The sequence below is a fragment of the Rhamphochromis sp. 'chilingali' genome, assembly GCF_963969265.1.
Source record: "Rhamphochromis sp. 'chilingali' genome assembly, chromosome: 6".
NCBI classification, from domain to species: Eukaryota; Metazoa; Chordata; class Actinopteri; order Cichliformes; family Cichlidae; genus Rhamphochromis; species Rhamphochromis sp. 'chilingali'.
The window spans coordinates 27,603,070-27,625,931 of record NC_137933.1 but is presented as its reverse complement, the minus strand read 5'-3'; the positions used below and the strand labels follow the sequence as shown (position 1 = coordinate 27,625,931).

The 22,862-nt window shown below is 40.2% G+C and overlaps 1 protein-coding gene across 3 annotated transcripts; it reads left to right on the top strand.

Annotated features, from left to right (window-relative positions):
- The first annotated feature begins 328 nt into the window (after positions 1 to 328).
- On the top strand, positions 329 to 22,442 carry fam120b (family with sequence similarity 120 member B). Of its 3 annotated transcripts, none has more exons than XM_080885837.1 (15): positions 329 to 596; positions 2,158 to 2,280; positions 4,301 to 4,491; positions 4,664 to 4,797; positions 4,889 to 5,011; positions 5,115 to 5,306; positions 6,789 to 7,053; positions 7,141 to 7,324; positions 8,286 to 8,387; positions 8,800 to 8,972; positions 10,631 to 10,723; positions 15,389 to 15,595; positions 15,786 to 15,933; positions 20,945 to 21,227; positions 21,301 to 22,442. In XM_080885837.1, the coding sequence occupies exons 2-15, from the start codon at positions 2,160 to 2,162 to the stop codon at positions 21,329 to 21,331; spliced, it is 2,247 nt and encodes a 748-aa protein (XP_080741963.1). In that variant the 5' UTR covers positions 329 to 596; positions 2,158 to 2,159; the 3' UTR covers positions 21,332 to 22,442. The 3 variants fall into 3 exon arrangements, with proteins under 3 accessions (XP_080741963.1, XP_080741964.1, XP_080741965.1); XM_080885838.1 differs by lacking the exon at positions 329 to 596 and adding an exon at positions 638 to 1,077; XM_080885839.1 differs by lacking the exon at positions 329 to 596 and having other exon boundaries at positions 2,200 to 2,339.
- Positions 22,443 to 22,862: the final 420 nt, after the last annotated feature.

The window sequence follows — 22,862 nt, the reverse complement described above, 5'->3', positions numbered from 1 at the left end:
GTGGGTGATTGGAAATGAAAGTGGGCAGATTTACAACACAGCTCCTCCCTCCTTGAAGATTAGGTTTTGGGTTTTTTTTTCTGGAAAGCGTAGATTATTGTCCTCTCAGTCCACAGAGCATCTGGCTGTAGAGCGACAGATGCTGACAGCTGCACTGACGGCCAGCATATGTCCCCTCCTTTTATTCCTGCTCTGGTCACACAATGGAGTGGAAGGTACCGGGGGCGCTTTGTGTGGAGAAGGTAGACCTAATGGCTTTCAGCAAAAGACTGCCCACTCTCCAGGAGAGCAATTAGCCCTCCTCTTATCCTGTGCTGGAGTGAAGTCTTACGAGCCCACACAAACACAAAGGCTCATTCTCATTCATGACATTCAGGATGTTCGCTAGTAAGAAGCGCCGTGCCACGTTTTTATTTTATTTTTGTCTCTGCTCACTCTTTGTTTTAATGAATGCGCGGTGGTCTCCATGCGCCGAGCACGTGCGTTTTGTTTTGTAACGTGATGACGCCACGCGTAGATTATAGGAAGTAGTTTGAATTTACACCAAGTAAACACAGCAGGGACCAATGCTGCTCAGTGTCCAGCGACATTTCAAAGTGAGTTTTTTTTTTCCTTTTTTTGCCATGTGAAGCGATACTAGAGTAGTTGTAGTAGCATTTGCTGTGACGTATCATCCGTGATACGAGTTTGCTGGCAACGGCACGAAACGGGGCTAAAAGCGAAGCTAACAGTTAGCATTCGTGTCAGTTCTCATTAAAATCAACTCCCCACAGTGACGGTGTTACACCAAAACAGATCCACCCGATTAAAAGTTAACCCTCTGATGCATAGTGGTCACTGGAGTGGACAGCTACTAAAACGTACATATCTCTTTAATGCATTGGTTTCTATGGTGGAACTGCATATTAGCCTCTAGAGTGCTCTCTGCTGCCATGCTCCATTGAGGTCAATTCAGTGTTCAGTTAGTGCAACTGCAAGTAAATTTCCTCTGAATCAAAGATGGCAGACAAACTGTCACCCCTGCCGACCACTGCTGGCATATCCTGTCAATCCTTCTATGCTAAAAGAGCCCAACAGGTAAAAAAAATATGATGATATGCAGTAACATCTAGGGAAGGATATTATCTGTTTGGAATAAGAAATTGTTATGTCTAATATGTAGAAAACTACGATTAACCATGTGTCCACTGTAGTGGACATCATGCATTACCCACTATATTTTTTTTAACATAAGTCATAAATTGTCTCACTGTTTTTTGGGACTGTTTTGGTTATAAGTAAGCATATAATTGTTACATTTATAAGCTACTCATTTAAAATATATATTTCTGTGCAGATCAGCTGTAGTTTGAGTTACTATAATAATTATTTTATCATATTTTGTAGACTTCAAATGCAGCAAAGAATAAGGCAGCGTACAGAATAGTCCAGGAAATTCCATCCAGCTCCAGTGATGATGATTTCATTGATGAGTGCAGTGATGATGAGTTCAGTGATAAGTCCAGTGATGATGAGAGTGGCTGCCAGAGCAGAACAGAGACATAGGAACTACGGACAGCCTAGGTGTGATGAACACAGAAGTGTTTGGAGATGCAGAGACTAAGATGTCAGTTTGTGTTTTCTTCCAGCATGCTACTAAGGGCTTGGTAATACTGTCCTGCATCGTTATAGAACTGTGTAGACTCAAAAATGTTTCTCTTGTTGGAGATAGTTTGCCATATTCAGGTGTAGGATTCACAGCTAGGACTGTTGATTGGTTTTGTTATTTACGTCTAAACATTGGGGCCTTATGAGTTGAAAGTTCCAAAAAAATTGCTGAGATGTTTTTCAAAGGATACAAGCAAACAAGTGTTTGTATATTTACAATAGAACACAAGGTAATTAATTTTTATAGTAAATTCACAGTATTTCATGCTAAGTGCTCAGGCGCATGTAGTCCACTGGAGTGGACAAGTTTATAACTTTATAAAAAAAACATTTTTGGGGAAAAAAAGAGTTGAACATTTTTTTTCATGTCCTGAGAAGAATAAAAGCACTTAAGAAAAAAATCTTGACCAAGGCTTTCATAATTCATGCATCAGAGGGTTAAAGTACACGCTATTTGGAAAGACGTGAAATGCTTCCTCCCGTAGCTCCCTGTGTGTTTCTGCTCAATAGGAATGGGCGTGAAGGGTCTACAGTACTTCATGGACCGCTGCTGTCCAGAAGCCTGTGTGACAGTGAACCTGAGAGAGATGGCCAGACAGCAGCAGGCCTCCGCAACCGCACCTCACACCAGCAGTTGAGTTTATTTCTGTGTGCAGCCAGTGTGACAGTGGCTCTGTGTCATTCATGAAATGGTAATATTAGCAGCCTCCCCCAGAAGCTCCAGCTTTCTCCACTGGTGTGCATGATTATGTAAAGTAATGTGAGGAAACAGCTTTTCAGCTCTCAGCTTTTCAGATGTGTGTACAATATTTGGCTTTATTAACCTGCTAAAGCAGTGGTTCTCTATTTAAGGATGCAATTTTTTTTGGAGTAGAGCAAAGGTGGAAGATCCAAACACAGATTTCAGAGACAGACTTGAAAAGAAAAAAACGAACCCTTTATTATGGCTGATAAAGTCCAAAAGCAGAGGAAAAACAGAGTCCTGACATCCAGGCAACCGAATTGAAAATGACAAGGGACCAGCGAAACGCACACAAAGACAGCAGTAGGACACAACATAGTTTAACTGAAATACAAGGGGTATAAATACAGACAGAACAAACTGTGGGATAACAAGGAGATTGGAAACAGGTGGGTAACAAGAAACAGGTTAAACATATCAATGAGACAGTGAAAGTAAAACCAAATATAAGACACATTGGACAAGAGACAACCAAAAACAAACCAACCCAAAACTGGAATAACATAATAATAATGAGCCTATAATAAGCCATAATCACTCTAACTCAGAGATGGAGACTTAACAAATCCAGGAAGACACAAGGAAATCCAGGCTAGTTAAAAACACAAGTGGGCCATGGATGACCAAACTCCCATACTGCAAAGCAGTACTAGTACTACAAAGGGGAATCACTTCTTACCTAGGTAGATCACCATGGTAACTTATACTGCAAACCTAACTTGCTCTGGAGCAAGTCTCAGAATAGAGATCGAGGGATATAAAAGTCAGTTCCCTGCAAAATAGTGCAACCATTCTTGGAAGATCCCTTGGTCTTCTGTTATATAATTCCGCCATTGTGTCTGCTCTTATATTTGAGTCAATTTAAAGGAGATGTTTATCCAAATGATCAAAGCCAATGGCAGCTGCAAGGAAAACTGTAATTAAAAACTGACTAAGGACTGAAACACCCACAAGACAGTGATTGAGGAAAAAAGTCATAATAACTTTAATTATTAAAATAAGCCAACTTGCTCCAACATTGCTGGCTTGGAAATGTTCCTATGATTATATATAGAGAGATTTTCTTTTAGCTTTTGGCTGAAGGAAATAGTTTGTTCTGGCTTTTGCCTAATCGTCAGTTTTTAATGTTCTTAATGTTTAAAAAAAGCAAAATAAAACATCTATTTAAAAAACTAACAAAAATCTGTGGCTTGTAAACGAGACAGAGAGAACACTACAACAACATAGGTGGTGGACAGGTGCGTGCAGTTTAATGAAAGTACTGCTTCATCAAGTAAATACTGTTTACACCTGTTCAGTCTTTATTTCAGGGCGTGACATGGTAGTAACAATAGTTATTATCATGCTTGTACTTACAGATGTATTTGAAAATGTGTAGTAAAAATTATGGCCTACTGACAGAAAAAAATATTTAGCTTAATTTGAAGTACATGTTTTCCTAACAGTAATTTTAATAGTATAGTATTAGTTGTGATATTTTTAGCTGTTTTCTGGTGGTAGTCATATGTACACCTTTGCTTACTAGTCATAACAACAGACCTAAACAAAGGCCATGCAATGCTAGGAGTTTAAAAGGTAGCACTTTTCTTTAAACCCATACTTAGTATATGCTATGCCTTTAAGCATGTTTATTTGGTGGATTGTAACACAGTACAGTGTAGTTGGTGGAAGCTAAAACAGTGCTTTTAATGGCATCTCTAAAACTTACAGAACAGGACATGTTCATGTTCCTTTGAAAATATCTTATGACTTTTATATGCTTCTACTTTATTTTCCCATATTGGTTTACTGTACTACTATGTGTATACCCACATCAGCAAGAACCAAGGCAGACAGTACACAACGGTGATCATTGTCTGGGTTATCATGCAGGTCTGCTGTATGTTACATTTTGATTTCACTTACTTGCAGACCCCACACTTGTTGTCGATGGTATGGCCTGCTTGTGCTACTGGTATTCATGTAAGGACTGGGCATGTGGGGGCCAGTGGAGGGAGTACTTGGATATCCTAAAGAGATGGGTTGAGGCATTTACGTCTGCAGGCATCCGACTGGTCTTTTTCTTTGATGGAGTAGTGGAGGAGCAGAAGAGGCAAGAGTGGGTGAGAACATAACCTTAATAAATAACACCTTGGCAGGTTTCTACATACCTCAAATTGTCAGTGGTACAAAGGGTAGCTAAGTCACAAAATGTGCTACAAAAACATCATAAATTTTTTTATATTGGTCTCTTATTTTTGCGTGACTACAAAAAACCTTGGTTCTGGTCTACAGGTGAAGAGGAGACGCAGAGTGAACGGGAAGATTTCAAAGATATTTTGTCACATAAAAGAGCATGGAGATCAGCCGGGTAGAGAGCTTTTTTGTCTGCCCTCAGGATTGGCGACATTCACACCCTTTGCTCTCCGGTCTGTTTGCAAGACAGGACAGAATATATGCACCATAATTATAAAGCCAGTAATTCTAGTTCTTATACATTTGTTTTGTTTTGTTTTACAGGTCATTAGGTCAGGAAGTGTTTTGCTCAGTGCGGGAGGCAGACTATGAGATTGCCAGCTATGCTCGCCAACATGGCAGCATGGGTATTCTGGGAGAGGATTCAGACTTCATCATATATGACAGGTTTGTAAAATCAATCTCATAATTGCAAATTAACTTAATTTTATTGACAAATGTGGTCAAACTGTCTGATTGGAACATTTTGTTTTAACCCTTATCTCTAAAGTGCCCCTTATTTGTCTGTGGCAAAGCTGCGGATAAACAGCCTCACCACTGTCATGTACGACCGACAGAGGCTCTGCCTAACCATTGGACTGGCTGTTACCCAGCTACCACTGCTGGCCTGTCTCCTGGGTAATGATGTGGTGTCAGAGGAGAAGATGCGTGATGTCAGGAACAATGCGATGGCAGCTTACAGGTGCATATCTGCAGCCGTATTGAATAGAATTAATAGAACATTGGATTTTTCAGTCTTATTTACTACTAAATCAAAGCTATATTTGTTGCTGGCTACATTTAGTTACATAATATACCCTTTTTATGTTAAAGAGTTCCTTGACTTCATTCTCTAAGCTTTTCTTTGACAGATTTTTTTTTCAGTGTCTGTTTAAAAAATACACACTTATTAAAAATAATAGTAAGTGTGAAACCTGTGGACTTTGAGATCATAAGCATGTTTAAGTTTGTTTTTCCAACACCTCAGCCCTGCACTTAAATGCAAGTTCAGCCCACTCAGGTTATCTTTTCCTTATCTTGCTTCACTTACCCTAACCTCAGCAATCAGGCTAAAGTGACACATGAAAGTGGTAATCCCAAGGTTTCCTAACTTATCTTTGAGCATGTTCACGTGAAAGGGATGGACTTAGCTCCCCTCTAATGTATAAGCCTAGAGGGAGCAGAGTGACTGATTATACAAAGGATAAAAATATAATTTGATAAAAATATTAAGAGCAACAGAGCTTCAGTAAAAAAAAAAAGTGCTCTAAAAATGTATGTGGGCTTTATGTACTATGGTCAGGGAAACTGGAAGAGTCTGTCTGGTCTGTTCGAGGCCAGGAAGGAAAGCCGGAAAAATGCAGTCTGTGTGAATAAATGCACTTATTAGTATCACAGCACTATCATTAACGCACGGCTCAGCAACTCTGGCAGGTTTCGGTTGGATGATGCAAGTAGAAGAGCAAATATGAAAAAAGAATGCATGCATAGACTTACTTTACAGTCATATTTGATGTTCGGCACACAGTTATGAACAGTTGTCCAAAATTGATCTAAAATTTCATCCAGCCAACTGTGAAATAAAAAAAGGAATAACATGTGGGAAAACCGTGAGTGGTGATGCTATTTTCAACAGAACTTGTTGTTCAGTATTTCATATCTTACTGTCAGCTTAACATGCTTCAAAGCAGGTTAGGTCTGCTGCATTAAGTTACCATGGTGAGCTACCTTGGTAACCCTAGAAACGTGACGTTAAACCTGAAGTTACCTCAATAAGCCTGTGGTGATAGATCTTTTAGAGCGGTGGTCCCCAGGTTGTGGAATGCTCTCCCTCATTACGTTGCCTTGATTGTGTTTATTCTTTTAAAAAGCAGCTTAAGACTCATTTATTTAGATTGGCTTTTAATTAGATTTGTGCTGTTTGTTTTATTATTAATGTATTTTATGTATTTCTGTTTTATATTACTGTGAAGCACTTTGTGGTTTTTATCCTGTGAAAAGTGCTATATAAATAAATTGATTTGATTTGATTTAAGCCCAAATCCTTCTTTATTATACAGAACTCAGATCAACATGCGGTACCAACCCATCACTCTTTATTTTTGTCTGCAAAGAAAAACACTAATCTTGTTTGCGTTTGTCAATGAGCCAAAATAGTTAAAATTCTTCATTTTATTGTTCCCAGGAAAAACAGTCCTGCACCACATTATGGTGCTCCACAGGGGCAGGTGGTGCTAGCAGTGTCCCAACTTGTGAGCTCTCTGTGGAGTACAGAGGACGAGGAAGCTGAACTGGTTCCACAGTCTCTGAATCTCTCGACTCCTCGTAGAGAGCTACTGAAGAAAGGTGTTTGCTTATACACACTACCTGGACAGAAACGTCCCGAGCTGTGTGAAATCTCCTCACTTCCCTCTGCTTTTGAAAAATATGTTAGTCCAGAAATCCTAAAGGTATGTTATAGTCATATATGTGATTTTGTTCTTTAGAGCTCCCTGCAGACTGGAATAAATGTTTCTTTACTGTGTGGTTTTCCACAGGCATGTAGAGAGAAGCATGCAGCAGCAGAGGGTTTCATGGTTTACACTGTCTTGTGTGTGGGTGTCACTGAGTGTAGCAACACTCTGGAGGATGAGGAGGACACAGAGTTAGTGCCTCAAGCCCTCGTCTACAAGCCCTGCAGACAACTCATCTATGGTCTCCTCCTTCTGCTTGGTCACAATGGTAAAACAGTTAATACATAAGACAATGAGAACAGAAGCATACACGAATGAAAAAAGTCAGCAAGAAATGCCAAAAACTACAGTTTTTCTAGTGGTGAAATGAGTCTGACTCCAACAGCAATTTAATCCCCATAGACTCCAGTGTTAAAATACCCAGAAAAAACAACATATTATTATCCTGTTAGAACTATGCAATGAGTTAGTTATTTATTATAATCATTTGGATTTTGCTTAAAAGGTTACAGGGATACTCACTTTGGCTAAGAGGCATGTTGATAGCCAGTAGGTGTCTATCAGGTCTTATTTTCCCAACTCACCAAGCTGGAACTTTCCATTCATATTTGTGCCTTTGGTCTTTTTTTTTGATCAATTAAATGTAATTATCTGATAAATATGGCCTGCTTAGTAATACAGAGGCCCAACTTTTATTTTGAAGACAAACTGCCTTTGTTTCGTGGTTAGTTTGCAAGCATTTGCAGTCGGCAATTTCAGCATCCACCACTGTTGACGTCTTCCATGCAAACTGTGGGCAAGTGCAGCAATCTGCTAGTGACTAAAGCAATCAAAAGGAGGTTTTTGGTGCAGCACCCTTTTTGTAACGGATTTCACCTGCCAGTCAGGATATACACTTAGCAACCAGTTACCAGGGGGTTACCGATTGGTTTCTAAGTCTGTTGAGGTCTCATTTAACATTAATCAACAGACATCTGGGTCTGAGTGATTTCACAGTGGCTTTGTCTGTCTTCATATATAGTCTGTGGTAGACGCATGTAGATTCTGGCAACATCAAATATATATCTTCAGTGGAGAGGCAAAAGGATTACGAACCGTGCAGACACACACACGTCAGCGGAGTTTGTGCCGTTAGTTTTTATGTAAAGTGAGGAGAATGATGATGTTCTTTGCAGGAAATCAAGTAAATCTAATCCAAGCATAACCCTGACAATGTTGTGCTTTTTCAGGAAGGATTGTGGACCCTCCAGCAATCAGGGAATGGTTTGTCTTCCCCGGAAACCCTTTGAAGGAACCTGATATCGTCCACCCTCTCCCAGTCAGCCTGCCCTGTACTGTACCTGCTGTTTTTCATATACTTATCTCTGTATCTTTGGACACAAAATAAAACACGATTTCAGTACAGTTACACCACCAATACAAGATTTTATTTGATTTATTTTTTTAATCCCTGGGATGATAAAACGACAACTATGTCCATGATTCTTGGTTTATGCACTATAGGACTAAATTGCTCCCAAATAAGCAGCAACCAAATGAGTCCTGTGGTTATAAGTGATTGTTTCCTGGGAATTATGTTTTCTCTGTAATTAAAATCATTGTAGACTAACCCTGAGGCACCAGCGGCTTTAAGACTCACGTTGAAAAGCTGGCTCTGGTTACGTTTAACACATGAAAGAGATATTGTGCCATATTTTTCCATCTAAAATCCATAGTATTTTTCTCTTTTGCTCGAATCTGTAGGTGATCAACCCAGTCTGGACTTGTTATGGTTCAGCACGGGTCCTGACGTGGCTGCTCTTCGCCTGACAGCCTTCCTCACAATTTTTGGCTGTCCTGAGTTTTCGGAGCTGCATGGAGTTATTGAAGACTCTCTCCTGGCTGCTCTCTGCCTGGTCACATATTTAGTCCTACAGGTAGTGTAGATGCGTTTATCTGGTAGCGATCAGAGAATGAAAATAGTTAATTAAGTTAATTAAAGTTATTTAAAGAGAAAAAAAGCAGAAATATTTGTATGATTCTCTGGGAAAAGGATGTGATTTAATTATTAATGAATCAATAGCAAATGTAACTGATTTTTATTCGCAAATAGGAAAAAATCGAGGTGCTTTTTGTTTGTTACACATGTTTTACAGTCTTCTCTGGTGTCATGTTGATCGATTCTGCCCCACAAAACATAAAAATAATATTAACAGCTGTACTTTACAAATGATTGTATCTGCAGCATGATTGGTCTTTCCTCTTTTGGTTGTTATTGGTCAGGGCGCATGTTTGGCTTGGGCTCCGGTTAAGCTGTTAGATGAAAGGGGATGATACCTACAGCTGGCGGTTCATGTAAACAAAGAAATGAAAGACAAAATATGTTTGATGACAGTTTAACGTACGAGTCAGCTTTTGATTTGGGATTTACATCTATAACATGTACACAACAATTATTCTGCTCTTTTGTCACCGTGTGATGTAAAGTCAAACATCGCTTGTTGATGGCTTGACGGTAACCATTATCATTCACTGGGGGCCCAGTTTAGACACAGACACCGGCCTTTGTAACTTCAGCTCTTACGTCAACAAGTCCTGATAACCATCCAGGGGTTTTGAATAACTCAGGAGACAATTCTCAAACCACCTCAGAACTCGTATTACTGTATTTTGATTGTAAATCTAAGAGTGTATCAATCTGAGCTGCTTTTGATCCTGTTGTAATGCCCTGTGATCACTAATTCGTATGTGAAAGAAGCCGAGATTTGTGCTTTTGGTTTGGGTATTTTGCATTGACGTCTTCTGACTGAGCTTTAACACAACATTAGATCGCGTGACAGGATAACCGTGTGTGCGTCATGTTATAGAAGCGAAACATAAATTATACCTTTTATTAACTCTTTTTCAGAGACACTTGAATCACTTATTAATGCGTTTCTAACAAAGATACATTTTCAAAGAAAAGCTCAGATGTCTTGTTTTTGTGTAACATGTTATTTGCTGTCTTTAAAGTATGCTTAGAGTACTGCTTTCTTTTTTCTTTTCTAATACATTTAACACACGCCAACTGAAAAACACCAAAAGTTCGGTCATAGATTTAGTCTTATTTAGATCGGAGTAACTGTTTCCTCATGTTTGCCCCACCTGGAGAGACAGAGCTGAATGCTTTAATACTAAAATCGACAGGCAGCCTTTCAGACTGGTTTTCAGTCAGGCGCTGGCTGGCTGGCAGGCAGTGATTTAAATGAATGAAGGCCCTGACAGACAGGACAGTAGCTTGTTAGAAGGAGGCTAGACGAGCAGATGATTAAAGATGAGCAGACAGCATGACAGACAATAGTAGCTGTTGTCTGATCACTGCAGCATTCACATTCCCCTCTCGCTCTTCTATTTAAATAACTTCAGGGTTTGTTTGTTTTGTACACACAACCGGGCAGCCTAGTCTCTGTAGCGGCCATTGTTTCTTTTTGTGTTGACTTGTTGCACAGCGAGCAGACAAAACAGACTGACCCACAAAGAAGACACACTGGGATGTGATTGAACTGACTAACCACGCATTTTCCCTTGTGTGTTTGGTTTGTGCGCATGTTTTCAGGTACAAACTTTATCTCTAGAAGACGTGGATTCCTACCTGAGTCAAGCTGTGTGTCTGAGACTGAAATCCTCTCAGGAGCTTCAACAGATCGAGGTCTGTCACAAACGCATTTAGATCATTTGTAAAAGATGCTTTTGATATTTTATAGTTGTTTTCAGATTTTCACCCCCACGTTTTTTTAACGGTGAAGCCAAACATTGTGTATCCTGCTGCAAGAAGACAATGTTCGCTGACGTTTACAGTAAACAAAGTCCTCTTGGGGTAAACACAGCTCTGAAAATGTTTCCATTAATAGAAAGTGAAGAGAAAGTGGAGAGAAAACATAAATAAGCTGCTGATTGACGGTCTTTCCAAGAAAGCATACAACAATCTTGAAAAAATAAGCAGTTATGATAAACTGCAGGGTGTTTTTGTTGTTGGAAATAGAAATTTTGAACCTTATTTTTAAAATCCGGTCGTCAGGAATGTCTTAAAAGTGCACATACACTGGTGGATATTTATTCTTTTTTGCATTTTCTGTGCAATTAAATTTATGTAAAATGTTTATACTTGCTTAGCTAACAATTTAATTGTCCAGGATTTTTAAAGTTTACTTTCATTGTTTAGTTTTGAAACTTCACTCAGTTTGGGCAGCTTTATTTTTTTGCATTTTAATTGGAAGGCTTGCAGAGTAGATGGAGGAAACGCATGAAAAGAGGTCCACAACATAGCACAGAGGACATTGTGGTTAGGTAGTATGAACCTGACCCACAAAGGTCACACCAGAAACACTTTCATTTTTAAAATCCTCTCCCTGATTCTCATTTACACAGGATCGTCTTAAGATCAAAACTTGGTTTTCAAATACTAGCATCCCCAAAGCAGCATCATTATGCAGAAATTAAAGAAAACTGAACCTATTATTGCTAATTTCCAGCTCCTTACTCTCCACAGCACCAGAGTCAAAATAATCCATACCTGTCTTGGATTAGGCCTGGGTTCAGCCCCTGTGTCTGAAGTACATAAGAATATCCCCTCTCTTTGACATCATACAGAGCCAAAGCATTCAGAGCAGTGTGAAGTGTGAGGTTTTAGCTCACAGGGATTATTTGTACACACACTCATATCATCGTTCGAAACTTTAGGCATGTTTAAGTCCAGCATCCACCATTGAAATTTTATAAATACACTAGATGGATAAAAGTAATGGGCCACTTACATATTACGCCTACAGGAGCTTTATGGCATCCTATTCTAAATCCATAGGCATCAGTATGGAATTTATCCCAGTATGAAGTTTATCCAATTTTGCAACTCTTACATCTTCCGCTCTTTTGGAAAGGCTTTCTGCAAGATTTTGGAGTGTGTCTGTGGGAATTTTCCCCCATTCAACCAGAAGAAAATTGATTAGGTCAGACAATGGTGTTGGACGAGAGGTCCTGCTCGTAATATCTGTTCTACTAAAGGTGTTCAGTGGGACATGCAGCTGGAAACCCATGCCATGAAGCTCCCGCTGCACAGTTGTTGTGCTGATGTTAATGCAAGATGACAGACGGTCAGACACAAGAATGACAAATCACTCTGTTCAAGGGTATTTTTGCTTGACTCTTCTTGTCAAATTTATTATTTAAAGAGTTTTCTTATTGTTTATTAGAAATATCCACCATTGTAACAATGAGTACATGGCTTATTGCACAGGAAAAGCAAAATAGTTTAAATTTAAATTTGAGATGATTAAGAATGATACATTTTTAGAACAGATTGGTATAAAAACAGAGTGAACCAAAGTCCTCATCAGACATGTATTAACAAGGCAGTGGATACTGCTACTTTATAATTTCAGTCTTCAGTGAAGGGGCATCGTGGGACTTGTGAGTTCTCTCAGATGCGAGCGTCTGAGAGTCAGCTGTGCATTTCCATTCTCTGGGAAAACGACCGTTGTGTTTGCTGCCTCTTTGTAGCCCCATTTATTTTTACTGCTTAATTACCATACTTATGTCTAGTAATTTGTATTTGTGCTGCTCATCTGTTTTCTACACAATAATTAGGGCTGGGCGTTGATTTGAATATGTCGTATGGGAGAGGTTCAGAGCTACAGGAGGGGTTTTAACTGAGTGACTAGTGTACGGATTAAATATGCACATAAACACAAACAGACAAAGTGTTATTGATGTGCGTATGGTATTCATTTCTGCAAGTTCATATCTGTGTGTGTGTGTTTGCACAGTTTACAGACAGCTACAGATTCACATACATCACACATCAGAGCAGGAAGTAAAAATCACAAAGATTTTCTTTATTAAAAGATTAATTTATGAGAGAGAAGTGTCTGTTTGTGAAAAAGTGTCACCCAGTGTGTGTGTAGGAGAGAGGGGCTGTGGGTCATAGGTTTTTGGATGCGTTGGTTGTGTGGGACAGTGATTTTGGCGTGTGTGTTTGTGTGTGCGACAGAGAGTAAGCTGGCGACAGTCGCCTGTCTGTCCTGGCTGACGCTCACCACATGGAGCTATTTACACCATGCACACTCCGCCCCACTGGACACACACATGCACACACACATTTCTGTCTTTGTCTCTCTGTCTTTTGTGTGTGTGTGTGTTCTCACGTTCTTATCCTTTTTGCACTCGACCACTCTTTCTCTCTCCCTCGTGTTGCTCTGTATCTCTTTTCTGTCTTTGTGTCTGTGTGTGCCTTCAGGCTTGTGTGTCTGTCCAGTGTTTCATTGTTTTCAGAAGGTGAAGCTGTGTTTGACTGGAAGCAGGTGGCAGGCAGGGATGAGTGTATGTGTGTGTCTGTGTACACGTAATCACTGTTATCAGTGCTATCTGAGGGACAGGTGAGAGCAGACACACACACAGAACATCTGCCTGCTGTTACAATCAGCTTGTGCTCCACTTCTTCATCCTCCTCTTATTCTTTATTCTTCTCCCGCAGTTTGTTTTTGTTCTCTCAGTTACACAAAACAGCTGTAAGATATATTATAATTTTGCCTGATTTTTTTTATTATTTACTCAGGAGAAACTTATCTTTATTAGGGCATTTACAGCACCGTGCAAAAGTCTTGAGTGCCTCATTTATTGATGTTTTGCTTCCAAGGAGACAGACTTTCTAGAATTTTTATTAAGTGGTGTTACAAAGTTTCCCTTTGTCCAGCCCTCGGGCTGTTTCCAGAGGAATGGCTTTTATTTTGTTTTCAATGACCTACGAATGATTCAAGCATAAGAAGTTGGGCAACTCAAAGGATGAACCAATGTGTCTACACACAGAAGACAACTGACCAAAAAACAAGTTTTAATAGTATCTTTAGCCACTTTGATACCAACAGGCTGTCATAAAAAACACAATTTATTCCAGTTTGTTATGGGTTTTTCTTTTTTAAAATAACACATAACAGTTTGAAAGTCATAAAAATCATCAATAAGCTGATTCCCAAAGAACTGCTAACAGAAAAGTTGGCATATCTGAGCCTGATGTGCAAAAAAATTGAGGGTACAAGTGGAATGCAAAAGAAATTGCTGCAGTATCGTAAATGACCTGAAGGTCATGCCTTTAAGAAAAATTTAGCAAATACCTGAGAGGTGTGATCCATCAGCTGATCCATCTAGTGTCTACTGAAGGATCACCAGAAATGACTTGATGCATGCTTGGTGGAGCATGCAACTTCCAGATGAACTGAATCAGATTTCTCGGATTTCATCACAAATGATCTCAGTGGAAGTGTGGCTGTCAAGAAGCATTTCTTAAGGAAGGGAAGCAGGAAAGAAAGGCTGGGGCATGCCCGGCGTTTAAACATTATTGATGCAGTGTGGGCTCATCCTGACTGAAAAGGGCAGCCAAAATCCAAAAAAGGAGCTTTGAATGTCCTTCATAAAGCCCGGAGACCTGGCTGCACCTATTTCCCAATTTTCTGGCTAAATATAAAGAAATGAGGGAAGGGTGAAGACTTTTGAAAAGTAAATGGGGAGATTTACTCTTGTTTGCTGCAGTATAAGAGCAGGTTCACTCTGAGATATCTTTCCGGTTTTCATTTTACTTTGTTCATCCTCATCATTCAAAATGTCCTCAAGCATAGTTATATCCAGAAAAAAATTTAATTATGGTCTTAGTTTAAAAGCCAATTTGAGTCCATCTAAGCAAAGAAGTTTCACCATCACATGCAGCCAACAAATAGGAAGATGTACAGAGATGCTTCACTGTCATCTGGCAGTGAGCACGAGGAAACCAAGTGAAGTAACAGTGAAGTGGGTGGCCTGAGGAGTATTTTAATTTTCTGATTTATGAGTCAGTGCAGAGCAGATATGTTTGTGCAAATTGGGGTTGGGAGACAACAGTGTTCAGGAATTTATTGCGGACGGTGACGCTAAACATTGAAGGAACAGATGGTTCTGTGCAGCAGGACTTTTAAATCTGCTGCAGTTCAGAAAAGACACTAATGCGACAATCAGTGCTGCAGTTGATCTCAGTGTATATTTATCTATTGATGTTAGCAGCATTTGACAGTCAAAGAGCGATTAAAAGCTCTTAAATACTAGACAGGTGATTTTTGCATTTAAAAAGGGAAATAATCAACATCAAAGAAGTCTCTCTTTGTGCTGAAAAAAAATCTTCTCCTACATGTGGTAAGCTCAAACCCAACCCACTGGCAGGATTGCAAAGAGTTGTGTTTGTGTCGTCGGTATCTATTAGGTGACTGACAATGGCCTGTAGCAAAATATTAGATTTTACTGTAAAGAAGTTACACAGTCTAAATATACAACCAAGTGATTTTTTTGTTTTCAGCTGCCTTTGTTTTCGAGTCGTGCGGTGCAGTTGGGATCTCTGTACGTCCGAGGGCTGAGCCACCTGCTGGGTGCTAACTGTGCCAGCGGCTGCCCGCTGCCCAGCGCTGCTCTAATGCCCTGGCACAGCTTCGATGGACGGCTGTTCCACTCAAAGTACCTGCTGGCTCACAGCGGCACAGAGAAAACTGAGCTGCTGGACCACGATGTGAGTGGAGATGGGACAAGAAAAATGGGGCATTTATGAATCTGTCAATACTTCAGAGGAACAAAGAAGTGACTTCTTATTCCAGCTAGTCTGGTTTTGCTTCTGTTTATTAATTCAAACGAATATCTTTGGTAGTGATAAGTAAATTAATCTGTGGGTGTGTAATCTTACGTTTGTCTCTTTCTCCCAGTCGTCCAGCCTGTCTCTGTTCCTCCAGTTAAGGGAGAAACTTACAGAAACTTGCAACAAGAAAGGCAGAGTCCTGCAGTCCAGACCCAACGCACCACAGTCACGTCCTAAAACCACAACACAAACCGGATACAGACACAGACACTCGGGTGAGACACACACACTTGATACCTGCTTTTATCTGATTATCTCTGTACATGTGAATCCTGGCTCGTCACTTAAAGTTTCCATTAACTCTTTCTCTTCTTTAGGACCTTTTGGTACAAAGTTTCCCTGTAAACACGTTGCTTAATTTGTCTGAAGCATAAAAAATGATATGAATATGCGTTCTGCATGTTCAGATGATGATGATGGTTTAAGTTGCTTTGCCTCTTTTTGTGCTGGTCTGTGGTATTAGTATTTCTTAACACTTTAGCTTTATTTGTCAGCTTTCCAAACACTTAGTCTGCTCTGAAAGCGATAATCGAAGAGTTAAAATCACACGGAAATGCGCACTTGGCCTTGTTCTGTGCTGTTATATCACAGCAGAATACAAACTGTAGAAAGTACACTGATGTTGGTAGCGCTGGCTCACAGAACAGCTGATGTGGTGTGCACATTTAAACGCGAGATCCAGAAAGTCGTTCCAAAATATTTATTATGACAATGATGATTTAGTAGATTTAACAGATGAATGCATGCATGATTTTCTCAACACATTCAAATAACAACAAAAAAATTTACAATTAAGGACCAAACCAAGTCACAGTGCTTTCATGCTACTGAAAGGACTGAAGAGATTAGAATGTCAACTTACGTCACTAATGCATCCACCATCATAGGATTTCTATTTATTTAAAGTTAATACAGAGCTCTCGTGTAACTACTATACATTTAAGTCAGGAAATATCTATTTACATTGCATGGCAATCAGATTTAATGTTAAACAGTCTTCTTAACTTACAGGTTCTTTGTTCTCAGTCTTTTGGTTAGGAGGTTAAAGGCCTACCAGGCCAAAGGGGTGGAGTTGTGCTGTGTGCTGGTGTAGAGAAGTTGATTTTAACACAAATGGAGCTTACTGTGCCTTTCCTTGTTTGGGCATCAAACATGGGATTCTACTGTCAACATACGCATAAGTAATGCCCCTGGGCTGACAGCTCATTATAAAAGAGAGCAGGTATCCTCAATATGATCATCTCATCTCTGGATGTGAGCACAAAAGCACTTTTACATCTGCTGTTTAAACCTTGTGTTAATGAGGGGCAGCCAATCAGAAGAGAGTTAGGTTAAAGGTAGAAGCGCTAAAGTGGTTTCAGTGAGAGCTGAGAAGCTACGCTGAGATACAGTACAAAATAATTTAAGGCTGTTTAAATTGCTTCTCTAGACAGTCCTGGGATAGAAATGTGGGGAAATAAATTATTGTAATAAGTCGTCGACTTTTTTTGCCCTTACCATTCACTTTGTGTGTGTTGTTTTCGTGCTGTATAATTTTGCTCCCATTTGATCCATGACTCTTTGGAAAAAGATGTTTGATCTAAAGACCATCCTAAATGAGGATCAGAAAGAGAAAACCCTTCTGACTGAATGTTACAGTGTTTCTGGTGTGCTCTGGTAACCTCGTGGTTCAGATGCATACCATTTAACCATAATGTCCTCTGTGCTATGCTGGGGACCTTTGTTGCACATCAGACCAATTTTCTTTTCATGTGTTTCCCGTATCTGCATCTACTCTGGAAACAAAACAAAAAAGAAAAGAAAAGAAAGAAGCCCCAAAAAGAGATGCCACGATGTCTCTATTATTTTTTACGCTTCAGTTGTTTTTATATTTTAAGCTAATCACTGTCCAAAAGTATCGAGTGCTGAAGAGGCCCCTAGTGATCCGATGAGTGCAATCTGTCTGCGAGCTCACATGAAAAACTAATAAAAAATCCTCCTGGAGCTGAACAGAGAAGCATCATTTTAATCTGACAGTTGATCTGCGGTTGTAGTTCTTTGGGGCCCTCATGGAACCACATTACCCAGAGGGCCATGCTGTAATGAGCTCCATGTGTGCTGCGGCCTCATCACATACCGCCGTGCTCATTTGCACGCACACACACACACGCTTGGATCCGAGACTTGCTTTGTCAGTGCACTAGTAATAGTGGGTTTCTGTTTATAGGCTGGGAGAGCTCTATTTTAGGACTCACAACAACTGATTACAGACTCCTCTCGTCTGTCTCTCCCCTCTTTCTGCTCCCCTTCCCCTCGGTTGTTCCCCTCTGTTTTACTTTTTCTATTCATCATCTTAACTTCTATCAGTGGGGTAATTTTCTTCCAGCTTCCAGACTCTTCAAAACCATTTGCTGTTTCTTGAACCTTTTTACACGCCTCCTGTTTTGTCATGAAGGAGCATTAATGCATCGTTATACGACGGTCTTGACTGCAGTGTGCAGGCTGTAGGCCAACTTCACCTCTTGCCTGGAGTTTGCAGACCCCATCACAAAAGCCAACTTAGCGGGAGCTTATGAAATATGAACCCACAGTTTCTCTTCAACCCTGTGACTTATAAACCTTTTGCGACCGTTGCGCTGCATGCCATGTTGGCGCAGATCCTCCAGTTTGCGCCGAACTGTCTGCTTTCTGCCCAAGTCAACCCTTGTGGGTCTCATGAGGATGTTTCTGGTTTTATAGATGGAAGGCTATACACTCTTTATACCTCAGTGTTTCATTTCTGCCAGACACAGACACTGATCATTACTACAGAGCTGTGGGGAAATGAGTGTGTGTGTGTGTGTGTGTGTGTGTGTGTGTGTGTGTGTGTGTGTGTGTGTGTGTGTGTGTGTGTGTGTGTGTGTGTGTGTGTGTGTGTGTGTGTGTGTGTGTGTGTGTGTGAGCCGCAGAGAGAGCATGCATGTGCGTGAGAGTAGCGGTGGCGCTATGTGGTATCGTTGAGGACCCGGGTTTGGTTTTTGTTTGAATCAGGCCTGATGTTTAGTCTCCTCAGCAAATATCTCCTCAGCCCGCCTGCCCTCGCAATTACAGTGAATCCAGTGTAGCTCCTCTTCCACGTCTCTCCAGCTTATATCTGTTCAAAAAGACAAGATGTTGTAAACAACCTTATTTTCATGCATTCTTATCAGAGCTACACATATTCGCAATAAAATATTTACCCTAACTTCTAATGTTTCCCTTCTTTAGCTCCTCCTTTTTTCTGCAAGCCATAAAACACCTTTAAAAAGATTGTGATCCTTGTGGCCTCGCTGACGCATTACTCTCGTGCTCATGGCATGTGTTACATACTCTTTTTCTGCACCTTCACATTCAGGCACAGGATGGATGTGAAGATGGCGGTCTGATTTAGCCAAATGCGCCGCTCCCGTTTGGTAAACTCTAAAGTTGGACTTGATGTTTTATTTTGAGCACTTTGTAATTGGCATAAAACGTTCCACATCTGTCAGAGTTTCATAAGTGTATGGCAAGTCCCAGGCTTCTGTGAATCCAACAATAGATTTTAGTGGCAGCTGAACACACCCAGAGAAACTGTTCCTGCCAGCAGATCAATTTCATAATCAGTCGTGCAGCAATAAAAAGCTGCTCCTGCTCTGTTATTTGTAAGGAAAGCTGTATAAACTCTCAGTGCGATGAAAGTATTCTGTCCTATCATAATTCGGCTGTCGACACAGTTAATGCAAACTTGATGATTGTGTGCGTCCTGCCTGAAATTTTTAATTTTTGCTGTTTTGTGGGCTGTTGTCACATAATTGTGGGAAGACTTGAAAGGCAAGATGGATATCTGTGTATGTTTGAGAGAGGACGAGACGAATGTTGATACAGTTCGAACTGATTAACATTTACATTTAAGACTGCTGATTTCAAGCATTAGTCAAAGTTATTATCATTTACTGGTTTCAGTAAAGTCCTATCACAGACTCTAAATAAACTCTTATTAAAACACAGAATGTATATGAAAGATCGTCGTCTCTGGATCTGAAAAAAAAAAGCCGTTCCCAAGGAGCTCCTCCTCTCAGTCTAATTGTTTAGAAGTCTACAAGTAAATGGCCCTCCTCCTCATGACACTTTCCTCATGAGTTTATGGTCTCAATAAACTCTTTTAAAGTATTTTTAGTACAACATGATGTTTCTTTTGTGGTCCCATTTATTTATATGTTTTATTTGAGAGTTTTTTTCTCTTTTATGTGATAGAACAGTGGCGATTAGACAGGAAAACTGGGAGAGGGGGAAGACATGCAGTCAGACTCAAAAGCTTTTGGCTGCTTTCAGCCTTGCGGTACATGCTCACCTGCTTCACCAGGTGAGTTAAGCTGGTGCCCAAATTGTCATCCTAATTTAAATAAATGTCAGGTGGCAGGTGCAGACTGGACGTCACTTTGACGGTGGCGTAAGGATAATTGTGGTCTGCTTTCAATTTGGCACAGATAGCCTTAGGATATCTGGAGAACTTGGGCTTGTCTTGTAATCTGGATAACTTTCATTCCAGGCTCAGTTGAGTTGCTTTATATCTGCCAGTATCAAAGAGAACCATGTTATTAAAAATGAAGTATCATGCTAATGTAGCTCATATAATATTCTAATAAAAATATTTTTTGTACATCTTTTGTACAGTCATGGCGTCATAAAGACTCTCTGGACCTTTCTTCACTCTTATTTTAAGCTCTCATTCATTTGCTAAAAACACACAACTTACTGATTTCTAAACTATTTTCTACACTAGACTTCCAATCACATCATTTAAGTGATTGCTTTAATCATATAGAGACAATCTGATATGGTGATTGCCTCCCAAAACACATGGTTAGCCTGAGTGACCCAGGGTGGAGTCAGATTTCCAGCCTGCTACCATATAAGAAAGTTAGACATCAGCAGCTGAAATGTGCACCTCAGTGCTTCAAAAGAGTACACATCATGTCACTGTGGGCTCATCTATTTTTTGGATACAGTCTGTGAATTATAAAATGAGGTAAACGGCAACTGTTCTCGAATTCGTCAAAACAACATAAAAGGTGATAAAATGCCAGAGTTTTGTTAATGCCCTCCAGTGACCAAGAATCACTCGAAGCAATTTAATGAATTAATAACTCGCACGTCCAAATCTCTGGACTGAATGTGTCTAAAACCTGTTTGCTGCATTTTTGGATGTTACAGAAGCACGGTGTACGGAGATTTGTGTCTTACCCTCAGGTTGGGCTCCCAGTGGTGGTACGTGTTGGAGGGAAAGAGAGGAGACGACGAGTGGCCATTGGCGTGGACGGGGATGGAGGGAGCGAGAGGAAGAAACAGAAGCTCGAAGAGAATATGAAAGCACAGACGGGCCGTGGGCGAGAGGAGGACACAGCGAAGGAGGTCGTCATTTTCACTCATTTTATCCTGACGACCACGATCGAGGAAATCAGAACACAAGACGCCCTCCGAAGCCCAGAGGTCGAGCGTATAACAACAGAGGGAAATACCAGCTGGCTCCGAGGTAGCAGCAGAATATGGCACAAAAATGTCAGTTTACAGTTTCCTCTTCTCTAACTCATCTCCTCTCCTCTCAGATGGCCGCAACCTCCGGCTCCAGGAACATAACTCGACAAGGATTAGAGGGGAGGACTTTGGCAGTTAAGAGGATGGGAAAGACACGGTGAAAGAAGAGGAGGAATCTAATTTCTCTGAACAAACTGCTTAGTGAATGAGCTGTCAGGAGTATTTGTCCAAAGGATGCAGGAGGTAAATGAATGGGGATTTAGAGAGGGAGGAATGAAGAGGTTTGGAATGTGTCTGACGTTTCATTTGTCAGTTTTGTCCGTCACCAGCCTCGGCTTAATCTCAGGAAAACCTGTTTTACTATTACACAAAATGAACAGCATGAAGCCATCAAACAAGCAGTAAATGAGACTCTTCCATCTTACATCTGAGAGGTGGATTAACAGGTAACCCTTGAGGCTGTTTTTATGTCTTATCTCAAACAATAAAAAGGCGAAGATCTTAAAAGCTGTTTGTGTACAGTGCCTTAATCCTTTCAAAGGAATGGGATTAACTAGAGAAACAGTAATACTGGTATCAAATATCAAATGAGATGGGACATCAGTGGCACACGGCTTCATACAGTTCAGTAATGGGATACCATAGGTGAGGTGTGAGAAACAAAGCGAGGCCACTGGAGAGCCTGTTTTTAAGACACACGCACTTCTGTTGGTTTGCTCTAATGGAGTGTTAGAGATTTTCTACATTATACATTATAACCAAATCTCTATAATACAATATAATCAAGTAAGCCTTATATTCTAACCAAGTAAACCTTATATTCTAACCAAGTATGCCTTATATTTTGTGTGTTCATATATTTTCACATAACCAAGCCTATTGTTAAAGGAAAACTGATGCATTCCTTACCTCAGTGTCTGAGATGTTTGACAGCATGATATAATGATGCATTCTTTTCCTTTAGTGTCTGTGATGTCAGATAAAGCATGATATACTTCTGTATTCTTATCCCAGTGTGTGAAAGATCAGATAAGCTGATTTAATGTTTAACCTCTTCCCTGACAGTTAAAAGAGGAAGTACTATGTAACCCATTTTTGCCTTATAAATAAAGCAAGCGAGCCTGTGCTCGGTGTGTTTTGTCTTCTCAGAGACATTCACCCGTGTGGGTGTCTTCTCAGAGACATTCACCCGTGCGCACGTTTTCTAATTACACTCTGAGTCGGTCTGCAGTTGTCTCATTTCTCTTACTTGTGTTTGAACAAATGTCTACCCCTGAAATGGAGAAATATGGAAAACTCTTGGAGAAGCTTTCAGAAAGTGTGCTGTAGCAAAGCAAAGGTCTTGACAGTCGTGTGATTCTTTAATCAGATTTAAATTTCTCTTAATGCCAGCACGGTTTTCCAGTTTTAGACCTTGTGTACGTAGGATTTAACATATGACCTGTGAACATGAACCTGAAATTTGTTCTAAAGATCTCAGGGCTGCTGGTGCTCCTCTGAGACATCACTGCACTGTGGTGAAGCTGACCTCTCAGGGCTTATTTGCACCACTTAGAAACAGCTTAAAGTATTTTCCCACTCAGTGAGAATACCATCATCAGTACTGAGTGTGTGCAGATCAAATTGCTGTTGC

Bases quoted from the DNA above. Each gene is read 5' to 3' on its own strand.
- fam120b (XM_080885837.1), top strand. From the start codon at position 2,160: ATGGGCGTGAAGGGTCTACAGTACTTCATGGACCGCTGCTGTCCAGAA. The intron at 5,307-6,788 runs GTGCATATCTGC...TATTGTTCCCAG, and splicing joins AATGCGATGGCAGCTTACAG to GAAAAACAGTCCTGCACCAC. The intron at 15,934-20,944 runs GTGAGACACACA...TCTTACCCTCAG, and splicing joins ATACAGACACAGACACTCGG to GTTGGGCTCCCAGTGGTGGT.